General features: G+C 49.4%; 1 protein-coding gene across 2 annotated transcripts in view; it reads right to left on the reverse strand.

Moving 5' to 3' along the window:
• The window catches only part of IGF1R (insulin like growth factor 1 receptor), a 299,068-nt gene continuing 277,215 nt past the window's right edge, over window positions 1–21,853 (reverse strand). For both annotated transcript variants that reach the window (XM_047766801.1, XM_047766800.1), the window contains exons 16-21: window positions 19,805–20,034; window positions 19,497–19,607; window positions 17,282–17,441; window positions 13,645–13,774; window positions 8,028–8,162; window positions 1–558 (exon numbers count right to left, since the gene is read on the reverse strand). In XM_047766801.1, the coding sequence (XP_047622757.1) occupies window positions 177–558; window positions 8,028–8,162; window positions 13,645–13,774; window positions 17,282–17,441; window positions 19,497–19,607; window positions 19,805–20,034 (1,148 nt within the window). In that variant the 3' untranslated portion in view covers window positions 1–176. The remainder of the gene's footprint in view (window positions 559–8,027; window positions 8,163–13,644; window positions 13,775–17,281; window positions 17,442–19,496; window positions 19,608–19,804; window positions 20,035–21,853) is intronic.

A 21,853-nucleotide genomic window follows, 5' to 3' on the forward strand; every position in this document is an offset into this window, starting at 1 on the left:
TATTGAAAAAAGGAACATCCCAAATGTGTTTACTGCAGAGAAGCCGTCTCCCGTGGGCAGCAATGGCAGTTCTGGAGATCCACTGAGGTACAGGAGGCTGTGAATAGATTGTTAAAACTCTCCCCCCGCCCGCCCGCGTGCGCACGGTACTGTTTGCACGGGATCGGGATCCAGGATCAGCAGGTCGAGGACTGGGGCAGAGGCAGGGCCCGCTCGTTCTTGCGGCCCCCATTCATGTGCGCGTAAGGCTGTCTCTCGTCGAAGCTGGCTCGCAGCACCAGCACGCCAGGGCCTGGGCCGTTCTCAGCCTTGTGTCCTGAGTGTCTGTCGGGCAGCGGCAGGGAGGACGAGGAGGCCGAGGGGTCCAGGGGGACGCTCTCCATGTTCTCCGGCTCCAGGTCCAGCTCCTCCGGCTCAGGCGGCTTGTTCTCCTCACTGTAGTAGAAGGAGACCTCCCGGAAGCCGGGCTCCATCTCGTCCTTGATGCTGCTGATGATCTCCAGGAAGGAAGGCCTCATCTTGGGGTTGTACTGCCAGCACATGCGCATCAGCTCAAACCTGAGGGGAGGACAGACAAAGATGGGCCCTGCAGAGAAGGGTGGGCACGGCTGGGGCCACTTGCTGTGGCTTCCCCACTGACAGAGACACAGGGAGCGCTGAAAAGGGCTCCGCTGCCCGTCAGGGCCTCTGGCTTTGTATCCTGATGGCGCAGGTGGCCTGAGGCTCCTCCTGACTTACATCCACCACTGCAGTCACTTCATCCAGACCCAGGATGTAGGACCCTCCAGAATACAAAATTCTCCATGATAAAATCACTTCCCGGGAAGGACAAATACAGTTTCACACAGAGTCCGTTTTTATAGGTATTCTTTATAAAAAAAAGCAAATCAGGGAGTTCCCTTCATGGCTCAGTGAATCTGACTAGGATCTGTGAGGATATGGGTTCGACCCCTGGCCTTGTGGGTTAAGGATCTGGCGTTGCCATGAGCTGTGGTGTAGGTTGCAGACGAGGCTTGGATCTGGTGTTGCTGTGGCCGTGGTGTAGGCCGGCAGCTACAGCTCCGATTAGACCCCTAGCCTGGGAATCTCCATATGCTGCAAGGGGCCCTAAAAAGCAAAAAAAAAAAAAAGTAAACCAGCTTCCTATTTGAAGCATCTCTTGCAGCCACTGATTAAACACCATTTCCAGAATCAATGCAGGAAAACTCTGGTTTCTCACTAATGAGGCTGAGGAGTGATTGTAGCTTTCCCCTCAGGGATCTCCTTCGATTCCACCTGCACTATTTGTTTGGGCCACCTTTGCAGCAAGCAGAAGTTCCTGGGCCAGAGATAAACCTGAGATCCTTATCCTGCTGAGCCACCAGGGATCTCCACCCAGGCTCTTTCTAAGCTTCCTCTTGGTGGCAGGGGGCCACCGGCAGAGAACCTGAGGGCAGGCAGTGTGAGGGAGGCCAGCCTGGGAGCCAGGCTGCACTGAGTCTTTTGGGGGGCCCAGTGAGGACCTGCTCCAGAAGCCAATAGGCTGGTGGGGAGAGCCTGGTTCCCAAGTCTTGGCACAGGCACGGGGCAGGCAGAGAGGGCACCTGGACTGCAGCTGCTGGGAAGTGCTCTGAGTCATGTGGCCACAGGCAGCGTCCTGGCCCAAGAGCAGGAGGCTGCACAGGGAATAGCAAAGTGCAGCAGTGCTGTCAGGGCAGCCAAGAAAGGCCCAGGCTCTGATGAGGGGTTCAGAATGGCTACGGGAGGAGGGGTGCTCCTTATTAATTGGGGTGTAGAGGGGTCTGGCTAAGTAAACCTCTGGTGTGAAAGGAGGGTGTTTGAGCAAATGTCCGGGCTGTCCAGAGCACAAAGTTCCAAGAATGGACAAGCCAGTGGCCCGTTGTCACAGAGACTAACGTGCCTTCCCTTCCACTTTTGTTCTCTCCAGAAAACCCCATTCTGTTTTGTTTTAAAACTGCTGGCTAACTATGGAGAACAGTTTGGAGATACCTTAGAAATCTATACATAGAACTTCCATATGACCCCGCAATCCCACTCTTGGGCATCTATCCGGACAAAACTCTACTTAAAAGAAACACATGCACCCGCATGTTCATTGCAGCACTATTCACAATAGCCAAGACATGGAAACAACCCAAATGTCCATCGACAGAGGATTGGATTCGGAAGATGTGGTATATATACACAATGGAATACTACTCAGCCATAAAAAAGAATGACATAATGCCATTTGTAGCAACATGGATGGAACTAGAGAATCTCATACTGAGTGAAATGAGCCAGAAAGACAAAGACAAATACCATACGATATCACTTATAACTGGAATCTAATATCCAGCACAAATGAACATCTCCTTAGAAAAGAAAATCATGGACTTGGAGAAGAGACTTGTGGCTGCCTGATGGGAGGGGGAGGGAGCGGGAGGGATCTGGAGCTTGGACTTATCAGACACAACTTAGAATAGATTTACAAGGAGATCCTGCTGAATAGCATTGAGAACTTTGTCTAGATACTCATGTTGCAACAGAACAAAGCGGGGGAAAAATGTAATGTATACATGTAAGGATAACCTGACTCCCTTGCTGTACAGTGGGAAAATAAAAAAATTTAAAAAATAAAAATAAAAATAAAACTGCTGGCTAAAGGAATGCTTTTCAATAAAAATCTCCAAACGGAACTCCCCACATCTAAGAAGCTCAAAACACCCCAAACTGGCTTCCAGCCTCAGGCAGGCCAACATCTGACAGACCACGTGCCTAAGGGAAGGTTCCCAGGAAAGCAAGCCCGTGGGGCACAGGAAAGCTCCCAGGCCATCCCATCTGCTAGCTGCCTGCTACTTTGAAAGACGGGGCCGGCAGAGGAGGGGGGGCAGTCAGGTCAAGTCAGAGGGAAGAGGAGGTGACCTTGAGGGAGGGTAGGACTGGGAGCAAGGTGACTGCCTGCTTTTGTAAATCAAGTTTTACTGGGACAGAAACACGCGTTTGTTTACATATGGTCTATGGCTGCTTTCAAACCACAACTATGAGTCAAATGTTGCGATTGTTTGGCCTACAAGGCCGAAATATTTACCGGGTTGCCCTTTATAGAAAAAGCTTGCTCTAGCGGAAAAGGAACTAGACAATACATGAAAATGACTAATTTTTCCTCCTCCCAACTAAACCACCTCCACTATGCCATGACACCAACCTCATGGCAATTAATTAATGATCTCAGTAGTTTTACAGATGTAAGTTGCTTTACTCTTCATGAGCCTGGGAAGGTGTGTATCATAACATTATCCCCATTTTGTAGACAGGGAAGCAGAAGTACCAAAGAGATTAAATAATTTGTCCAAGTCCTCAAACTAGTGAGGTGGAGCAGGGATGGAGTTCTCAGGAGTGGTGTGGTTACACTTTGAATGCCACCTACTTCAGAAAAGGAATTTGCTCTCAACCTAAACAAGAGAAACCACAGACTCTCCCTCTCCTGGCTGTGCACCGGCAGTGACAGGTGTGGGGGCAGCTTGTCCTAGGCTCAGATGGCAGACGAGCCTCCTCCCACATCCCCATCCTCATCACTTCCTAAGAAAAGAACCCCCTCCCCCCCCCCCAAAAAAAAATAAAGGGCCATAAATACATGAAATCCCTCTCCATGGCCAGGCTGCAATTTCCTCTCTGGCCGACTGACTGATACCTGAATAGAAGTGCAGCCAGGGCCAAGGGCACGTGATGTGCCCCTGGCTCCATGCCCCTGGGGCCAGGGGTTGAGAAGGTGCCACCAGCAGGGGAGGCCTGTGAGTGCCCTTGGCATAAACAAGACACGTGACACCACTTTCAAACCGTTCCAGAGTCACGGCCCTTCTAGTGCTGCCCATAAAAGGAAGTCTTTTTTACTCTGTGGGATTCAAGACCTTGTTTACACTATCACCACAAAAAAACTTTCCAGTGGACTCAAAGAGGATTTATGAGCTGATAAAACTCTTTTTTAAAAGAAAAAAGAACTTTTTTTTTTTTTAAATAATTAGCCAGCTCTGGTGAATGCCCCACACTGAGGGTGGGCAAATGCGGGCCTGCCACTAGGGCAGCGGCAGGACCAGACGAGCTGCTGCCCTTGTGTGAAGTGGCTTAACAGATTTGGGTGTGACCCTGGAGATTGTGACAATCAGGTGTGATGACAGAGGGACCGTGCTACATGTGCTCATCCCACTCATTGCTCCCCCCAGCCCCCTGCCTTAGCTCTGTTGTGTGTCGGCAGGTGGTGACCTCAGGCCAAGTGACTGTCACAACAAAGAGGCTGCATTCCAGGAAGGACCATAGGGGCCCAGGGCACCCCACCTGCCCCCAGCAGCCCTCAACAGCCAGGACTGTCTTACAACCACTCTTCTCTCAGCAAAGGGTGGCAGTGGGACAGGGACCTGCCTGACCCTCACCCCATGCTGCTGTTTGGGGGCAGAGATCAAAGGCCAGGCCAGTGTACCTGGGGCAGGCCCACCACAGGCTCAGTGGGCAGGAGCTGCCCTTCCTGACTGTCTGACACCCACTCAAAACACTCGATACCCACAGAACTAGCATAGGATTCCCCACAATGTGGGCTTTAATCAGCAACATGGAAAAACCATGTCTGAAAACTGCAAAACAACCAGAATCTACTAAGTTTGTTTCAGACTTGCCTGTGAGTTGATGTCTCCAGGATAAAAGGTTCAAATTCCTTTCTGAATGCTGCTCATGGAAGGCTTCCTGGCCAGTGTCTGATGGGTGACACCATGCAAGTCCCACAGAGCATGTCATGGCTCGAGCTCAGCGCACATCCCTGCCCCTGCCCAGGTCCCGGGGCATCGCAGTCCAGTCCTTCTAGTCACCTGACTTGGGGAGCTGGGACTGCTCCAGGCCAGGGGCAGCCAGCACGTGCTCAGAGGGGCTCAAGGACATTGGGGCCATAAGTACAGACATCTAACCATGAGAGGGTTAAGGACAAGCTTTGCTGTCAATTTCGAACACAGATCCACCAGCGAACCCCAAGCCAAGTCTGTCTCACGCCATTGGCTAAATCAATTCACACTGACTCCTGATGTTGAGACGCATGGGTGTAGACACCCTGTGGCTTGGACCATGGAGATTTCCTCCTAAGCCTGGGCACCCTGTGCCATCAAGGGGATTAGGCTGGTCTACCACTGGGGTAGAGCCAGCTTCATCTGCTCCTGGGCATCATCAAGCAACCATGATGGGGTTCACCAGCACCCAGCCCCATGCTACCCTAAAGGTGCTGTTCAAACCGCCAGAACCACCCACTGGCTTCTCTCACAAGTGGCTTCTCTCCCATGTGGAGGCCCAGCAGGGCTTTCAGGCAACTCCCAAAGGCTCAGTGACTCTCCTCTCCCCTGAGAGAAACAAGAGTCCATTCTTTCCTTTTTGTAATAAAAGAGGTCCTCTCCCAGAACATGTCTTCCTACCTAAGCTCATCAATAAATTCACAAGGACAACAGAGACACTCCCTATGAAACCAACTTGCCTTCTTTCATTTTGTTCTTTCCTTAGAAGGGAGAAAGTGTGCCAAGGGGGTTCTGCATGGCAAAGCAGAAATGCCTCCTGAATTATACATTTAATATCCCAGAGTAACCTCTCCATGTAAATTCCCTTGTCACTCTATGCTGGGAACAGGAAGTATGCTGCCTTTCCCATGGCAGGGGGGCTGCTTCCCAGGCATATTAAATTAATATTAAAACTCCCGTCACCTGGGGGCGGATCAACTTCAGGAGGCCCACAAGTTTCTCAGAGATAAGTGTTTACCCATGTCAGAGAAAGCTCAAGAACAGCACCCCTGCCCCCCAAGACCAAAAGCTCACAGCCACTTTCTTGGACTCCTTCTAAGCTTCCTGAAACACCACCAATACTAGCATCAGCCTCTCTTCTGGCACTGGATGCCTCCATTGCAAATTCAGTGGGCATCACTCCTCATACTCCATTACTTGGTTTTTGCTCTGAAAGATTTTTCTTACAATGGGCTGACAAGAATACAGTGGCCAGGGTATCCCTGTTGGGGTACAGTGGAAACAAATCTGACTGATATCCATGAGGATCCCTGGCCTTGCTCAGTGGGTAAGGATCTAGCATTGCCATGATCTGTGGTATAGGTCACAGACATGGCTTGGATCTGGCGTTGCTGTGGCTGTGGTGTAGGCCAGCACCTATAGCTCCAATTCGACCTCTAGCCTGGGAACTTCCATATGCCGCAGGTGCGGCACTAGAAAAGATAAAAAGACAAAAAAAATCCTTCCAACAACCTGAATGGGCCTGCAAAAGGGAGGCCCCTGAGCAGCTCCAGCTGACAGCTTGATCTCAACCCTATCTGACTGAACAGAGGAGTCAGCACACCTGTTTCCTGAGCTATGGAAACCTCGACAGACCAAATGAACAGAGCTTTCATCGCTGTTGGGGCCGAGTCCCTGGTACCCATTTGACATGGTGTCTGACTCATATCTGCAAGTCATCCCATCATGACAGGGCCAGCCCAGCCTGAGTTAGGCTAACCCAAGGCTGGTGCGTGGGTAGGTGGCAGACCTGGGGGGAGCCTTCCACGTGGACACAGACACAGACCAATTCCTCTAGGGATCTTGCCAATGTGTGGCCAAACCTGTCCTAAAAAGCACTTCTGGAAACTTCCTGCGTTGGGCTTGAGGTATTAATGGTAGCCTACCTTCTATCTCCTGGGATCTAGAAAAATCCTGAGCCCTGTCTTAATGAGGCTGCTGCTCCCCAACTATACCTCCCCACATATGATAACCCAACCACAGCACACCTACACACCCTGACACCTCCACACACCCACAACCTCATATCCCCACACCTTCACATCTCTGCACCCTCACACCCCACCTCCATGCCCCCACACCTCCACATCCCCACACTCCAACACCTCCGCACCTTCACACCCCCACACCCCTCCTCACACCTGTACACCCCCACACCCTCACACCCTCATGCCTTCAGCAGTTCTGACATCCACTGACAGAGGGACTTCTCTTAAGAACCCCGAGCAGGGAGGCCAAATCATCATACTGCTCCCTAATAGCTGACAAATCTCAGGAATAGAAAGTGGAAGGGTTTTCTTCGAAAAGAAATGCTGTGAGGAGACAAATCTGCCAGTGCCCAAAGCAGCATGTGCCAGGGGCTCATCTGCCAGGAGGCCTGCAGGACTTCCTTCAGGTCCTCACGGGCCACTTGAGGAAGCTGCGGAGAGCCTGTCACTCATAGGGCTTGCTTTCTTTTTTTTTTCTGGCCACGTCCAAGGCATGCAGAAGTTCCTAAGCCAGGGATCGAACCTGTGCCACAGCAGTAACAATGCTGGATCCTTAACTGCTAGGCCACCAAAGAACTCCTTCTCACAGGGCTTTTATGACTTCTATAAACACTTAACAGAGGAGTTCCTGTTGTGGCACAGCGGAAATGAGTCCGACCAGTATCCATGAGGATGTGGGTTCGGTCCCTGGGCTCGCTCATTTGGTTAAGGATCCAGCGTTGCCATAAGCTGTGGTGTAGGTTGCAGACATGGCTCAGATTCCGAGTTGCTGTGGCTGTGGCGTAGAATGGCAGCTTTAGCTCCGATTCAACCCCTAGCCTGGGAACTTCCATATGCTGCAGGTGAAGCCCTAAAAAGAAGGAAAAAAAGAAACAAAAAACCCACTTAACAGAGAAGAAACCTAGAGGGGGACAGCATTTGGTGTCAGGGTCCTGGAACCACCCACAGGAGAAGGTCTGAAGTCACCCCACAGGCCTGGAGGAGTCTTCAGTGTCACATTGTTGCCTTTTTAAAAAACTCTGCATGGAGAAGACAAGCAGGGACACTACCTGGCTCAAATATTTCACAAAGACATTTGGCCTAAGAAATCACCGGCAAACCGCAAACCTGAACCCAAGGATTCAGGAAGATGCGGCAGGGTTAAGGCACAGGTTCCTTCCACTGGGATAAGTCCTCTCCTCAGCGGCTCTGGCCACCGCAGCACCCACTGGGCAAGAGGGCCTGGCTCTTACGTGAGCCAGGATATACGTACAGCATGTCGGGACAGTTGTCCGGCTTATCCAGAAGGCCGCCCTCCATGACGAAGCGAAGGACTTGCTCGTTGGACAAGCCCTGGTATGGCTGCTCGGCCAGCGTGGCAATCTCCCAGAGGACGACCCCAAAGGACCTACAGCGGGGAGAGAAACATGAGGCGCTTGGAAAGGGACAATGGAGCCACGCTGCCCTCTCCTCCTGGTAGCCTTTCTGACCCCAGGCACTGAAACCCTCTCTCCCTGTGGCCACAGAGCACGTGTCAGCCAAGGAGCCAGGCCCTGGAGTGCGCATGTGTGGGACATCTGTCCCCATGTGCAGCAGGGTTGGTGCGGCTCTGGTGGCACAGCTCTGCAAGCCCAAGTGGGGTCAGTTTTCAGGGACCCCGGAGTGGCAGCAGGCTCCTGATCTCTGATGGGAGCCCCGGGCAAGCTGAGCTCAAGGCCTAGCTGCAGCCATGACCCTGCACGCAGGGCAGTGTCTCCCAAATGTGACCTAGCCCACTGATACTCAAATGCTGGTCTCCAGGTCCGGCCAGGATGCTGAGTTAGTGGCCTCACATGCAGCCTGGGATAGCCAAGCTGTTCAACAAGCTTCCTGTTTTGGAAACCTACTGCTTAAGTGGCTCTCAACGCAGGGAGCAGGACAGAGACCCCTGGCGAGTTTTTAACACATGCTGATGCCTGGGCCCCCAAAGACCGCAGTGACCATGTCCTGAATCTTGGGTGGGGGCCCAAGCGAACAGGGGTTCAGTTTCCCGGGCTGTGGGCATGAGGAGGGCCTCACTGGCTGGGGTGGAGCTCAAGGACAAAAATCCTTAAACACAAGAGTTTTGCTGAGGGGAAGGGGGTGGCCGAGGAAGAAAGTCAGCAGGGGTGTGGGGAGCTGTTCCACCTCACGTGTGCTTTTGCCTGTTGGTTTCAGGCTCCAACTCCCAGAAACCAATTAAAATTGATACACACAGACATGGGAATTTCAGACAGACAATGTTAAAAAGGCAGTGGCGTGATCTGCAAAATAAGGGTGCCCTCCCGGCACACATCGCCATCTTTTACAAATTCTCCACGGTCTATTGGCCTTTCCACCCGCTTCATTTCAGCCAAATAAAGCAGGCTGCTCAGCAGCGAACAGCCAGCCCGAGGGGCTTCCAACTGGACCTTCGCAGCCCAACGCTGGCAAAGCCGCACTGAAAATTTGGGCTGGGGGCTGTCTCCCATGAGCACTCTGGGGATCCTGGCCAAAGCCTGAGTCAGGAGGGCTGGGCTTGTATCAGGATGTTTTATTTGCTGCTTTGCAACTTTCCATGAACAAAAGGGTTTGGTACAAATGATGCTGAGAGCACAACAGAAATAGAATCTCAGCACTCAGAGGACTGACCCACCCAAGGTCCTTTTGATCTTCCAGGGACCAAGAAACAGTCTTTATATTGCACAAGAGACCTAGAAAAGCCAAGGGCCCAGAGGCCCAGGTGCAGTGCTCAGAGGCTGGATGCGGGCAGCGGCTCCTGAGCAAGGATGGCTGCAGGGTCTCTGCAGACTGAAATGGGTCCTCCTCTGAGGCCGTGACTCCCAACTCCATGTCTGAAACATGGTACCATGGGGAAGATGACAAGCTGGCTGTTTTTACTGAGTGTAAGCCTGGCCTGAGAAATAATCTGAGAATGTGGTTCCTCCCAGGCCTCTTCCTGCTCTACACGCTTCTCCGGTGCTCCTCGGATGGCACCCACATTGACTCCTCTGGTGCCAATGGCTCCACTTCAAGCTCTGAGTTACTGCGGACCCACGAGCCTGACGTGCCTCAAACTGAACTCTGTCTCACACCCTGATCTTCTCACTGCTGCTGCTGCTCCTCCTTCCCACCTGAGCAGGAACCCTAGAGTCATCCTTCCCTCAGCATCCTCAGAGTCCTGCCATAGCTCAGATCTGTCCAAGTCGGGGTCCCCTCCTTCCTTTGGTCTCCCCTCAGCTGGCCTGCAGGACTCCCCTTTGGCACCAACATCTTACTTAGTGGAGCTTTATACTCTAGCTAACATGAACTTCTTCAAATACAGCTCCAGGTTGCTCTCTGCACAGAAGCCTTAAACGTCTTTACAGAGCCTGCAGAATTAGGGGGTTAGCCAACCCCCTAACACAACATCCAAGGCCTTACTTGATCTCTCTTCAGCCTGACTCCCTCCAGGAAGTCCCACGGTCCTCCACACACACTAAGCACGTCCCACCTTCACATCTTCCCCCAGCATTTCCACCACCAAGAATCTGCTTCCTCACTCTTCTGTAAGCAACAGAACCCACTTCAGGATGCCCCACAACTCCCTCTCTCCTGCAAAGGGGTCCGTGAGGCCAGCCTGTCAGGGCCACTTCCTGTTCTCCACAAGACTTAAGCCCTCAGGGACCAGAACAGTGTCTCCGGGCACCCTGTCCTGAGTCCTAGGTCTGGGCCATGCCAGGTCCTCACGATCACATAGGAAAGAACACATCCAGTAACACACCTGACTCTCCATGAAGGCTTTCCCTGGAGTGACTCTGGTCTGACGACAGTATCACTCATCAGTGAGGGCCACCTGGTCCCAGAATCTCCTCATCCCTCAGAGGACATGACAAGCTGGGGTCAACCATTTTTCTGCCCCAAGGTTTGGAGCTATAAAGCATCTCTGCCCAATACCAATAAGCCTCCCTGGCATCACCAGTTGTCATAGGGGCCATTTAAATGCCAAAGGAGGGTCTGCCAATGTCCCTGTTCAGGCCTCATCTCATAGATGGAGCAACCCAAGCCCACAGATGCCCCATTGTTTGACCAAGGCCACATAGCCAGAGACTGAGAAACAGGCAAGCCACATGGTTTTCCAGAGCAGGTCATTTACAGTGTGGCACTGGCATGAATGCCTTCATATAAAACCAAGTTTTGAATTTTGTGGATGTCTTCTTTAAACGTTAGACAGATGCCTTTGTGTGAAGTCTCTCTTAATGATGAGCACTAGGGTTGTTTTCCCCAAGTAAGGCTGTGAGTTTCCTCTCAATTCCAGTGCTAGTGAAGATCAGCATTCAATAATGACACCTCCTTACACCAGGACAGGATTGTGTCAATGTCCCACCCACCAGCAAATGGAAACCTACAGCAGAGACAGCCACATTTTCTGCTAATGTTAATTAGCTTTTTTAAAATTTTTATTTTAATTAATTCATTTTTTGCCATGCCCACAGCATGTGGAAGTTCCTGGGCTAGGGATCGAACCCATACCACTGCAGTGATAACCCCAGATCCTTAAACTGCTGAGCCACCAGGGAGCTCCTTAATTAGTCACTGCAGAAGCAAATAACTCTAGGAGGGAGCAATCAGCCCTGGGTATTTGTGGCCATTTGGAAAGCTTCTTAGTAAGTCAAGAAAAGAAAACTGTTGTAGGGTGATTCAGAAGCCCAGGAAGGGAATACACCTTCAAGCTGTGGGTTCCACCTTCCCAGTCCTTGCCTGGTTTCCTCCTTGCCTGGAAGGCACACTTGTATCTTCTAACCCAAAGGAACCATTTGCAGAGACACAGTGCTATAAGGGAGCTATGGGAGGAACAACACAATGCCCACGGGCCTGGGAATGACATCTGGAAGGACAGCAGGAAAATCTGGAGATGTTCCAAGGAGAGCAAAGAGACCACTTCCTTGTGACTCCAAGGCTTGTCTTATCAAAAACAGAGCCGAGTGTGAAATTGTGTTCTAGGGAAGAGGGCCAAAGGGGTGTCAGCGAGAGGTCAACTTAAGCTTAACAGGAGAAAAACCTGCAAAACACAAGGGCATCTTAAGGATTCAGACTGTCTGCGAGAGAGGAATAAGCGGTCCCTGGAGAGAGGCGAGCAGAAGTTCAACAACCAGCTGTCAGAGATGCTGTGGATGGGGTTTGGGGCTGGTCCTGACCTCAGAACACCTTCCAATTCTAAAATTCTAGGGTCTCTTCCACAATTCTTTGTATTTCTTTTGAGATTTTAACTGTTTAGGGATGACTGTTTTGGGCCACCGAATACACTCAAAAATGGTTCCCATTCCTTCAGGAGGGAGAACTTTGGACCCTGGGAAGCGGAGATAGCTTCTGTATTCTCCATGGTCCAGCCTGCCCCCTGAACCCAAAATGTTATCCTCAAAGGATGTGTTTCAAAATAAAATGTCAATGCCTGAACATTGAATGGAATGAATATTGAAATCCCTACTCTTGTTTATATATGTACATATCTTTTTTTTTCCATAGTGGTTTGTAATGTCTAGGTCATCAAATAGGAGAAATGGCCAAGAATACCCTCTCTGTCCCTTTGTTGCTGCCTGTCAGAGTAACTGCTAACCAGCATTTGAGGAAACTTAGCCTGTGAGCTATTAACAACTCTAGTTTTATCTTCCTGCCCTGCCTCTGTTTTCCCTGGCTCTCACAGTTTTCCATTTTATTGCACTGTACACTGACCTCAACGCTTTTGGAAGCACGGATCCTAGAATAAACAGATACACATGTGGACCCAGACCTGACATCCCCCTGTCAGCTCTATATCTAAAAATGGTGTTGAACACTTGGATTTGACCGTAAAGAGAGAACCATCTTGAAGAGGCTGATTGCAAAACAGATCTCATACTTGAGCTCAAGAAGCACTCATGCCTTGGTGGGTCATATTCAAATGCTATTTCCAATTTGCACCTGTGTTCAAAATAGGATCCAGGGCCCTTGAACTCTGACAGGTTCATGAGTTTTAAAAAAAATAAATAAAACAAAACAAAACCCAACAACACCAAAGCTGATGTGGGTCACTATTTAAATATCTCCTCTGTGTGGTCATCCAGACAGTGGGAGTAAACAACTACCATTTCTGTGACACATCAGCAATGGGATCTCCCTAGGGGACAGCTAAGAAACTAGCTGATGTTCTAGAAGGCAGACGGGCCAGGGTCTTTGCCTGCCAAGAACCCCAGTGGGATTTCAGAACCTGATGACCTGTCCACAACATTGCTGAGGAACTGCAGTAAATAGTAGTACTGGGGAATCCTCTGCACCCTCAGCTGACACGCCTTCTCCCCCCAGCTATGGTCGTGACTAAGGGAGACATGTTGCTTTCCATCCAGTGCCCGGGCCAACAGCCATGGGTGCTCACTGGAAGAGGACATATGGCAGATAAGACCAATAGGAGAATACCTCAGGACTCCAAGACTTAAGGTTTAGATTAAGCAATGTCTGCAACCTGAAGGTTTAATTAGGTAAGGCCGCCCCCCCCACCCCCACCCCCACAGCACATCTATTTATCATGAAAGAAGATGAGAGAAGGCAGGTAGGGAGAGAAGCAAAAAGAGGTGGCATTTTCTGGCATGTCCCTGTGGCCCGGCCCCAGGTATTGTGTCTCCAGGGCTCCTAGTCACCTGGTGAGCAGCTAAGCATCAAAAGAGACATTGGTCCTGCACATTCTTTAGATCCCACAAATGCCCACTGACAACAGGAACACGCCAAAGATGTGGGGGTGGCCCACATCACACTTAGCTAAAGCTGGAATCGGGGTGACACTGAACAGAAAACAGGAGGAAAGGAGAGGACAGGGAAGAGACTGAGCTGGTGGGATGCATGGGAGCTCGGGGCTGGAGTTACAGGAGTGCCTCTCATACCAGACATCAGAGTGCGTGGTGAAGACTCCGTCCTTGAGGGACTCAGGGGACATCCAGCGCACAGGCAGCAGCCCTTTCCCTCCCTTGCGGTAATAGTCTGTCTCATAGATGTCTCTCGTCATCCCAAAATCTGTGAGGAGAGAGGGTGTGAGGGTTATTATGCGGGTGGGGAACAGCAGAGAGGCTCAGTGCCCCGACGCAGGGGGGCCCCCTCGGCCAACACCCGGCATCGAGGGAAACTGGATGCAGGGGGAGCCCTGTGTCAGTGTTACCATTTGATGAGGCAGAAACCAGCAGGGATGACCAAGGAGTCACAGGACGGGCAAGGGCCCAGAAATCTCTGCCTTTAAATACACCAACAGTGTGATTCTTTTAAAAAGGTAGTTCCCTCGTGGCATTTGAAATGAGAAAGACAGCTTACAAATGATCACTTTCCGTTGTCTATCAAGAAAATCTGTACTTCATAGAGCAAAGGTCATTTATACGTGGTTGAAAACCATGATCAAGTGGCCGAGAGCATGTTGGCTTTTATTTACTTGGTAGTGTTGCCTCATTATCAGACGAAAGAAAATGGTTTCACTGTCTAACAAGGGGGAAAATATTGAGAGTATCAATTCACCAAGAAAAAGTACACGGTGAGATGCCTAAGAGATGCTATTTACTAGGCCCCTGAAGCTATTACTCAATAATGTTTTTCAACATAATACTCCCACTCATTTTTGAAAATGTCTTCCATTTTCCATGTCTCTAGAAGATGTCACATAATTATGTTTGATGGCAGGCTTGCTTTATAATCCTAAATTATTGCTTCTTTGTCAGATTTTGATTTTCCACTCAATCATGTAACCTTTTCTTAGAGGGACTTTTCCATTCTCCTTCCCAGGAGAAAGGGCCCGCTTTCCTTTTTATAATGTTCATTTGTGTCTCTAACTCTGCCACAAAGATGTAAGGCTACAAAGCAAACACAGAGAACAAAGCTCCTTGGATGTTAACCAACATAATTTCCTTGTACTATGCTAAGGACCATCGAATTGCCTCTGGTAAAATTGCTTGTCATATTTGTAATCCATGAGACATGGGCACTGGAAAAATATTTTTGAACCCTAGTGAAGAATAAAAATGAAGTGCTGTAGTCTTATCTCTGAATTAATCCAGTGACATGCAAATTAGAGGATTTGCTTTTTCTTGCACAAAAAGGAAAAAAAAAAAAAAAGAAATCCCAGAAAAAGAACAAAGATATTTCTTCCTTAACTCAAAAGAACAATTTCATCAGTTCCTGTCGTGGCCCAGTGGTTAACAAACCTGTCTAGTGATCATGAGGTTGCAGGTCCAATCCCTGGCCTTGCTCAGTTAAGGATCTGGCGTTGCCATGAGCTGTGGTGTAGGTCACAGACGTGGCTTGATCCCAAGTTGCTGTGGCTGTGATGTAGGCCAGCAGCTGTAGCTCTGATTGGACCCCTAGCCTGGGAACCTCCATATGCCGCAGGTATGGCTCTAAAACGACAAAAATAAATAAATAAATAAATAATAAAATTTTCAAATTTTAGGAAGAAAAAAAATGCAAAGAAAGTGTCACTACAGATATGCCACATGGTTGAACAGCAAATAGAGTCCTGGCTGATGTGGACTGCAAACGGCTAGTGGCTGTGATGGAGAGCAGGGCAGAAAAGGAGGAAGAACTGAGGCCACAGGAACTGACGTTTCCTGAGGCCCTGCCCCCTGCCAGGCATGTATGTGCCCGGGGCTTTCCTGCACTGAGACCTTCCCAGCATCTCATGGGTCTATTATGTTACCATCCGCATTTCAGTGGTCAACGCATTGAGGCTCACAGAACTTAAGACACTTGCCCCAAGTCTTGCATCTGTTAGTGGCAGAATCTGGACTTAATTTACTGAGTGGCTGGCTGGCTCCCCAGTTGGGGAAGGGGAGCTGGTTGCCAGCTCTGTGGGAACGACAACGTGAGGCCCTGCTGAGACGTGAGGGATGGGAAAGGGATCTGGGTTCACAGAGGAAGCCCAGGCAGCAGCTCTCCTCTGGGAGTCCTGGGGCAGGACAGCCTCTCAGACTTTCAGGGACATCAAATGATTGGATGCCTCAAAGGGCCAAATCCAGGGACACACAATGGCTCCTGAAGGAGTAACTAAGGATATTTGTTCTCCAATGTGGCTGTATCCATCACCTCTAGCTCATACATGTGAAGATAAAAACACAGCCCCTACCTGGGAAACCACTCTAGAGGGGGTACTCACTGCTCATTAAAGGGCCAAAACAGTCACTCGAAATCTTTGCTAAAGGAAAAAAATACTGCAAAAGGAAGGTGAGCATTTCTAGAACAGACAGGTCAAGGGCTAGACAGGTGAATCTTTTAAATACTTTTTGGATGTAAAATCTTCCTACAGTTTCTCAGGATAAATATTTAGCATTTTCCTGAACCACTGTCATCTCACAGTGGGAAAAGCCAGTGGTTCCTGGGCAGCCCTTGTGTCGTTTTTTGTTTTGTTTTGTTTTAATTTTATTGGAGTATAGTTGATTTACAATGCTGTATTACTTTTCAGGTGTACAGCAAAATGAGTCAGTCTTTTTTTCCATATAGGTGATTACAAACATCAGGCAGATTCAAGGACCAAAGTATAAACCAAATCTAAAGGCTGAAGTATAATTCTCACCCGTGACCAGAAATGTAATCCTCCCTTTCTTGGTGTTGCAGTGGGCAGTGGCAACAAGGGGTCTAGCCAGGAGGCTGGTTAGGCAATAAGTAAGGGTTGCAACAAAAATCAAAAGCTTAGAGCTTGACTAGACTGGATGTGAACCCAGAAGTCAGGAGTCTTCCCTGAGGGAATGTAGTTCTTCCTCTGTGCATGGCATCCACCGTAGGGGGCCTCACCTCTTAGAAACTCCATGGACCTTGGGTTGCTGGGTGGGGAGAGTGGGACGATGGTCCTTGGAGCTAGAAAACTAGAGGATTTATTGGTAGTTTGGATGGTGACTTTTAGGCCCAAGTCAAAATCGCCTGAGGACACTGTCAATTATTTTTGGAACCAATACTTGGAACTGTTCTGCCAAGAAATGCCTCATATAGTTACCAAAGGGGACAGGTGTAGGGGGAGGAATGGACTGAGAGTTGGGGATGGGCATATGCACACTGAGGTGTATAGAATGACAGGCCAACAGGGACCTGCTGTATAGCACAGGGAACTCTACCCAATATTCTGTGATCATCTATGTGGGAAAAGAATCTGAAGGAGAATGGAGGTGTGTACGTGTATCACTGAATCATTTTTTTATACATCAGAAATTATCACAACATTGTAAATCGACTATACTTCAATAAAACTTTAAAAATGAGGGGAAAAAAGCCTCTAATGTCAGTTGAGGAGACCTCAGGGACCACTGCCTCAGCCCCTCTTGCCCACTACCTGGACTGCCGTGCCCACCTGCTCAGGATTAGAGCTGGCCTGGCCTGGCCAGGTGTGCGGTTGACTGTCAAATGGAGACAATCACATGATTCCCAAGCACAAGACTCTGCATCCATAGCATGCTCTGGAAAACCTCTCCACAGGCAGGCCGATGCCTGCTTGGTCCCTAAAAAACATGCTGAGTTTAGTTCTGGCTCAGACCTGGCAAGTTAAGGGCTCACCTCCGATTTTGACTGTGAAGTCTTCGGCCACCATGCAGTTCCGGGCAGCGAGGTCTCTGTGGACAAACTTATTGGCGTTGAGGTATGCCATGCCATCTGCGATCTCTCCAGCCATCTGGATCATTTTGCTTAGGCTTGGAGGTGCTAGGACAGGATTATTCTGTTGGAGATGAAGAAAAAAAAAATTCAATAAGACTTTAGGAATTTTTCTCACCCTGCATTCTTTCCGGGTTTGCATCTTTGTCCAATTTGAGACCACAGGTCACCTGCTAAGAAACCTGGACTGGCTCAGAAGGACTGTACTGCCATGGAGGCCACGGCACTTGCCCTCTGTTCACGTCACACAGAGCTGCAGAGAGAAGCGCCCATGAACACAACTTGGGACCAGCATTTTCTATTTTGGGTGTGGCAAACATCATTCAACGTGAAACAAGTAATTCTGGATGTTAAGAATTCTAGATACTCAAATTCCAATTAGTCTGTATGTTCCTTTTATTTCTACAAAGTCTGTACAGGGAACAGGAGGGAGAGGACATTACAGAGACCGTGTAGAAATAAGCAAACGACTTTGCCAAATGGACCCTGGATGTGTTATTTCCCACGTAAGCTTTGTTATAAACTATTTAATCCTTTTCTTTCTCGACTTTCTTCTGAAGTACAAAAACATCGAGATTATTTTTTTTCACTTTACAGAGGGGTATTCCTTGGCTTATTATTTTCCGTGGGTGCTGAGGAAAGCAAGCCCTTGACAGAAACTTATTCTGGAGAGCCCCACATCCAACAGTGACAAGTAACAGGAATAAACGGTTCCTCTTTGCAGAGGAGGGCAACATACTGGCTTTGGAACTGAAGAGAAACATCCCCCAATAATAAATCCATTTAGAAAAGAGTTTCATATAAAAGGTGTGCCTAAGTCTCTCCATCAAAAAAATTGAAAATGCAGAAACCAACCAGCACCCCAGTTTCAATGTTGACAACCACGTGCTTGTACAAGTGCAACCAACTTGAGCTGGTTTCCCTGATTGCAGAGAGCTCTTACGGTGGGGCAAAGCCATCCTACTCTGACAGGTCCCACGTGTCCCCTTCCCAGCTCAAACCCTGGGCCACAGGGAGAGCACGCCTAAGCTCCTCTTGGGAGCTTTCCCACAGGAATCAAGGCTGGGTCACTGCCTGGATGAAGACCTGGGGCCATGCCTGTGTCTGGCCAGGGTCCATGCACAAGAGGATGGTGGCTTTGCCCAGTCAGGAACTAGCTTCTGCAGAGAGCTGGCTTCGAGAAGCAGTGTAACCCTATACTTGACCATATATTTGATTTCTGAAGAGGCTACGAGGACTGTCTGTGGTGATTTTTTTTCTTTTTAGGGCTGCACCCGTGGCATATGGAAGTTCCCAGGCTAGGGGTCGAACAGGAGCTGTAGCTGCTGGCCTAAACCACAGCTCACAGCAATGCCGTATCCTTAACTCACTGAGTGAGGCCAGGGATTGAACCCACATCCTCATGGATACTAGTTGGGTTCGTTACTGCTGAGCCAAAGTGGGAATTCCCAAAAAGAACAACTTTAAATGTGACAAATCTAAAAGTGAATTTCTGGTCTGAAAAGGACTTTGTTAGTCATCTTGTTTAACCCTCTTATTTTGCACATAAGGAAACGGAGGCCCAGAGGCCTGAAGCAGCCACTCCATGCAGACAGCCAGTGGCAGAGCCAGGACTAGGGCTGCATGTTGCACATTTTTTTTCTGCACCTAAGACTGGGGTTGAAGGAATTGAGTGCTTCAGACTTTTCAGAGGTGCCCTGAATGTATCTGCCACATCTCCAGTAACCCATATGATGATGCTTTCTCCTTCCTGCTGTCTTATGTATAACACAGTGAGCTGGGCAAAGGCACTAAGAGTCAGGGGAGCTGGGGACCCACGCTGGGCAGAGCGGAGGGTGGGCATGTCATAGACCACTCTGCCCAGGGCCTCAGTCCACACTTGGCCTCATGACCACCCTCAGCACCACGCACATCATCTGCTGCGGATGAAGGAAGCCATGTGTGAACAGGCGCGTGAAACAGGTCTCTCTCTAGTCAAGGAACACACTCTTCTAAAGGACCCAGGGCCAAGCACATGGCAAGAAAAGTGCATGGATTTAAAGACACAGTATCTCCTGGGGGAAGGTTCTAGAGGAAAGGGAACAGATAGCATGGCGTGTCGGTGAACATTGAAACTAACCTCCATTTCTGGTCTCAGAGACCGGAGATAACTTTTGAGGTCCCCCCGGGTCATCAGTTCCATGATGACCAGCGTTGGCTGGCCCTGGGACACCACACCTAGCAGCCGCACCTGTGAGGGGGAAAGAGAAGGAGACAGGGGGTGAGCCCCCCCAGCCCCCCAACCCCACCAGGACCACCCTGAGCAACCCTGGATGATGTGGCACCAGACTCCCTGGACCTGCACACCCCCCCCAACCTTCTTGAGCAGTGACAGGGATCCTACAGAGACAGGATGAGTCGCAAACCCATAAGGGGCCCTTCCCTCACCACGTGGTGACAGTTGAACTCCTTCATCACGGAGGCCTCATTGAGAAACTCAATCCTCTCGCGCATGCTGGCGGCCTCGTTCACTGTCTTAATGGCCACCCTGGTCTCAGGCTCATCTTTGACCACACCCTTGGCGACGCCTTCATAAACCATCCCGAAGGAGCCCTGTCCCAGCTCCCGGCTCATGGTGATCTTCTCCCGGGCGACCTCCCACTCGTCGGGCACGTACACTGGGGAGAGAGGCCAGAGCTGAGCTGGGGGTGCTCTGGGGAAACTCCCGGCCATGGAGCAAGAGGCCCCTTCCTACAGCCCATAGGGAAGAAGGTCAGGATATGGCGACACAGCCTGTTCTGGAGTCTCCCATGGGCTTGGTTTCTGCATGGCCACTGTTCAGTTAAATACTAGAATTTCAAGTCTTCAAGGATTCCTAGGTAATTCAAAGATACCAACAGCACAGAAGAGCCAGGAGGTCATCCAATCTGAGATGTTGCTCTAAGTATAAAATTTCATGCTGGATTTCAAAGACTTAGTATCAAAAATAATATAAATACCCCAGTAATTTTTATATCGGCTGTATATTAAAACTGATAGTACTTTGGATATACTGAGTTAAATAAAATGTTCTCAACATTTATTTCACCCATTTCTTTTTCATACTTTATATGTGGCTACTAGAAACAGTTGCGGTTTCTTATGGGACTGGCATTATATTTCCCCTGGTAGCATTGCTCTGGTCTAGACAGTTTCTCTGGCTTTGCCAGAGACGCTGGGGGTGGAATGAGATATGAAAGCAACTGATCTCCAGCACCAGGTTGTGGGGGAAGGCAGTCAGTGTGACCATCTCAGAGGGGCAGGGCTCTGTGAATCCAGGGACCTCCCACCACTGGGGTGATGGGCTGGGTGGGGGGGCTTCATAATGATTAAGCCTGGTAAGATTTCCTCTCCAGCCTATGCTTCCAGTCAGACGCAATTTGTTTTAATAACATAAATGAATAATTCTGTGCAGGAAAGAAGGACAAAGAAAGAGGGAAAGGAAGGAGGGAGGAACGAAAGACAAAACAAAACAGTGGACCCATCCTACAACTCTGATGGGTAGGCTGAGCACTAACATGAGATCAACCTGGTCTATAGCTCCATAAGAAATGTTAATCCTAATCCCATTCTTCCAATGCTGTGTGCTTTCGTCCTTGACTGAGAGGGGAACTCCTACCAGGCTCCGCTGGTAGGAAAGTGCTGGTCCTGGCTCAGAAATGCAGAAGGACTGGGAACCTGGAATGGCATCTGTGTTTGCTGTTACACTTTCAGATATTAACCTTGAGCCTGAGGTGGATGTAAGAGAAGCAGGGGATTGACAACCATATTCCGACACCCCCAAGTCCCAGGTATGTACCTTTAAATGATGTCTTAAAAGAAAGATGTCTGTAACTCAGGAGATACAACCAATTTACACATCTAATGAGTGTCCAATATGGACTATATTAATCAGTCTAGAATCTTCTTTCACATACATTTTTGTATATTATAGTACATATCTATGTGTTCAAGAGTTGCCCAGAAGGATCGCACCATCCATGTGGCCCCCGAGAGGAAGCTACTGCCTGCTTAGGTAAGTATGAAAGACAACCCAGTGGTCACACTCTTCCCAACCCCCCTCAGAAGGTATAAAAAGAGGCTGTCTATATCCATTTATCTCTGAAAATCCAGGCTTGCTTTTAATCAGAATTAACTATGTAGCCACCATGAAACATGGAGTTAAAACCAAACACATTCCCTCCTTAGGAGGTGGCTGAAGTCAATCCTGGCAATCCTTTCTCTGCAGTCCACCCCCGCAACTCCTGGCTTCAGCCAGCAGTCCTAAGCCCTGCCAGCCAGCAGAGGTTTTATGCGCACAATGTTATCAGCTTTCCCCTGTAGGGGATTTTCAGTGCAGTCTGGAGAATGGTGACATGCAGATTAGCTTTTGGAGAGAAAAGTTTTTAAAGCATTTCTGAACTGCAATGTCATTTTGTTGCCCCTTGAGGCAACTAGCTCTAAGATGCTTGTCAGGAG

This window comes from Phacochoerus africanus, chromosome 2 (genome assembly GCF_016906955.1).
Source record: "Phacochoerus africanus isolate WHEZ1 chromosome 2, ROS_Pafr_v1, whole genome shotgun sequence".
Lineage (NCBI taxonomy): Eukaryota > Metazoa > Chordata > Mammalia > Artiodactyla > Suidae > Phacochoerus > Phacochoerus africanus.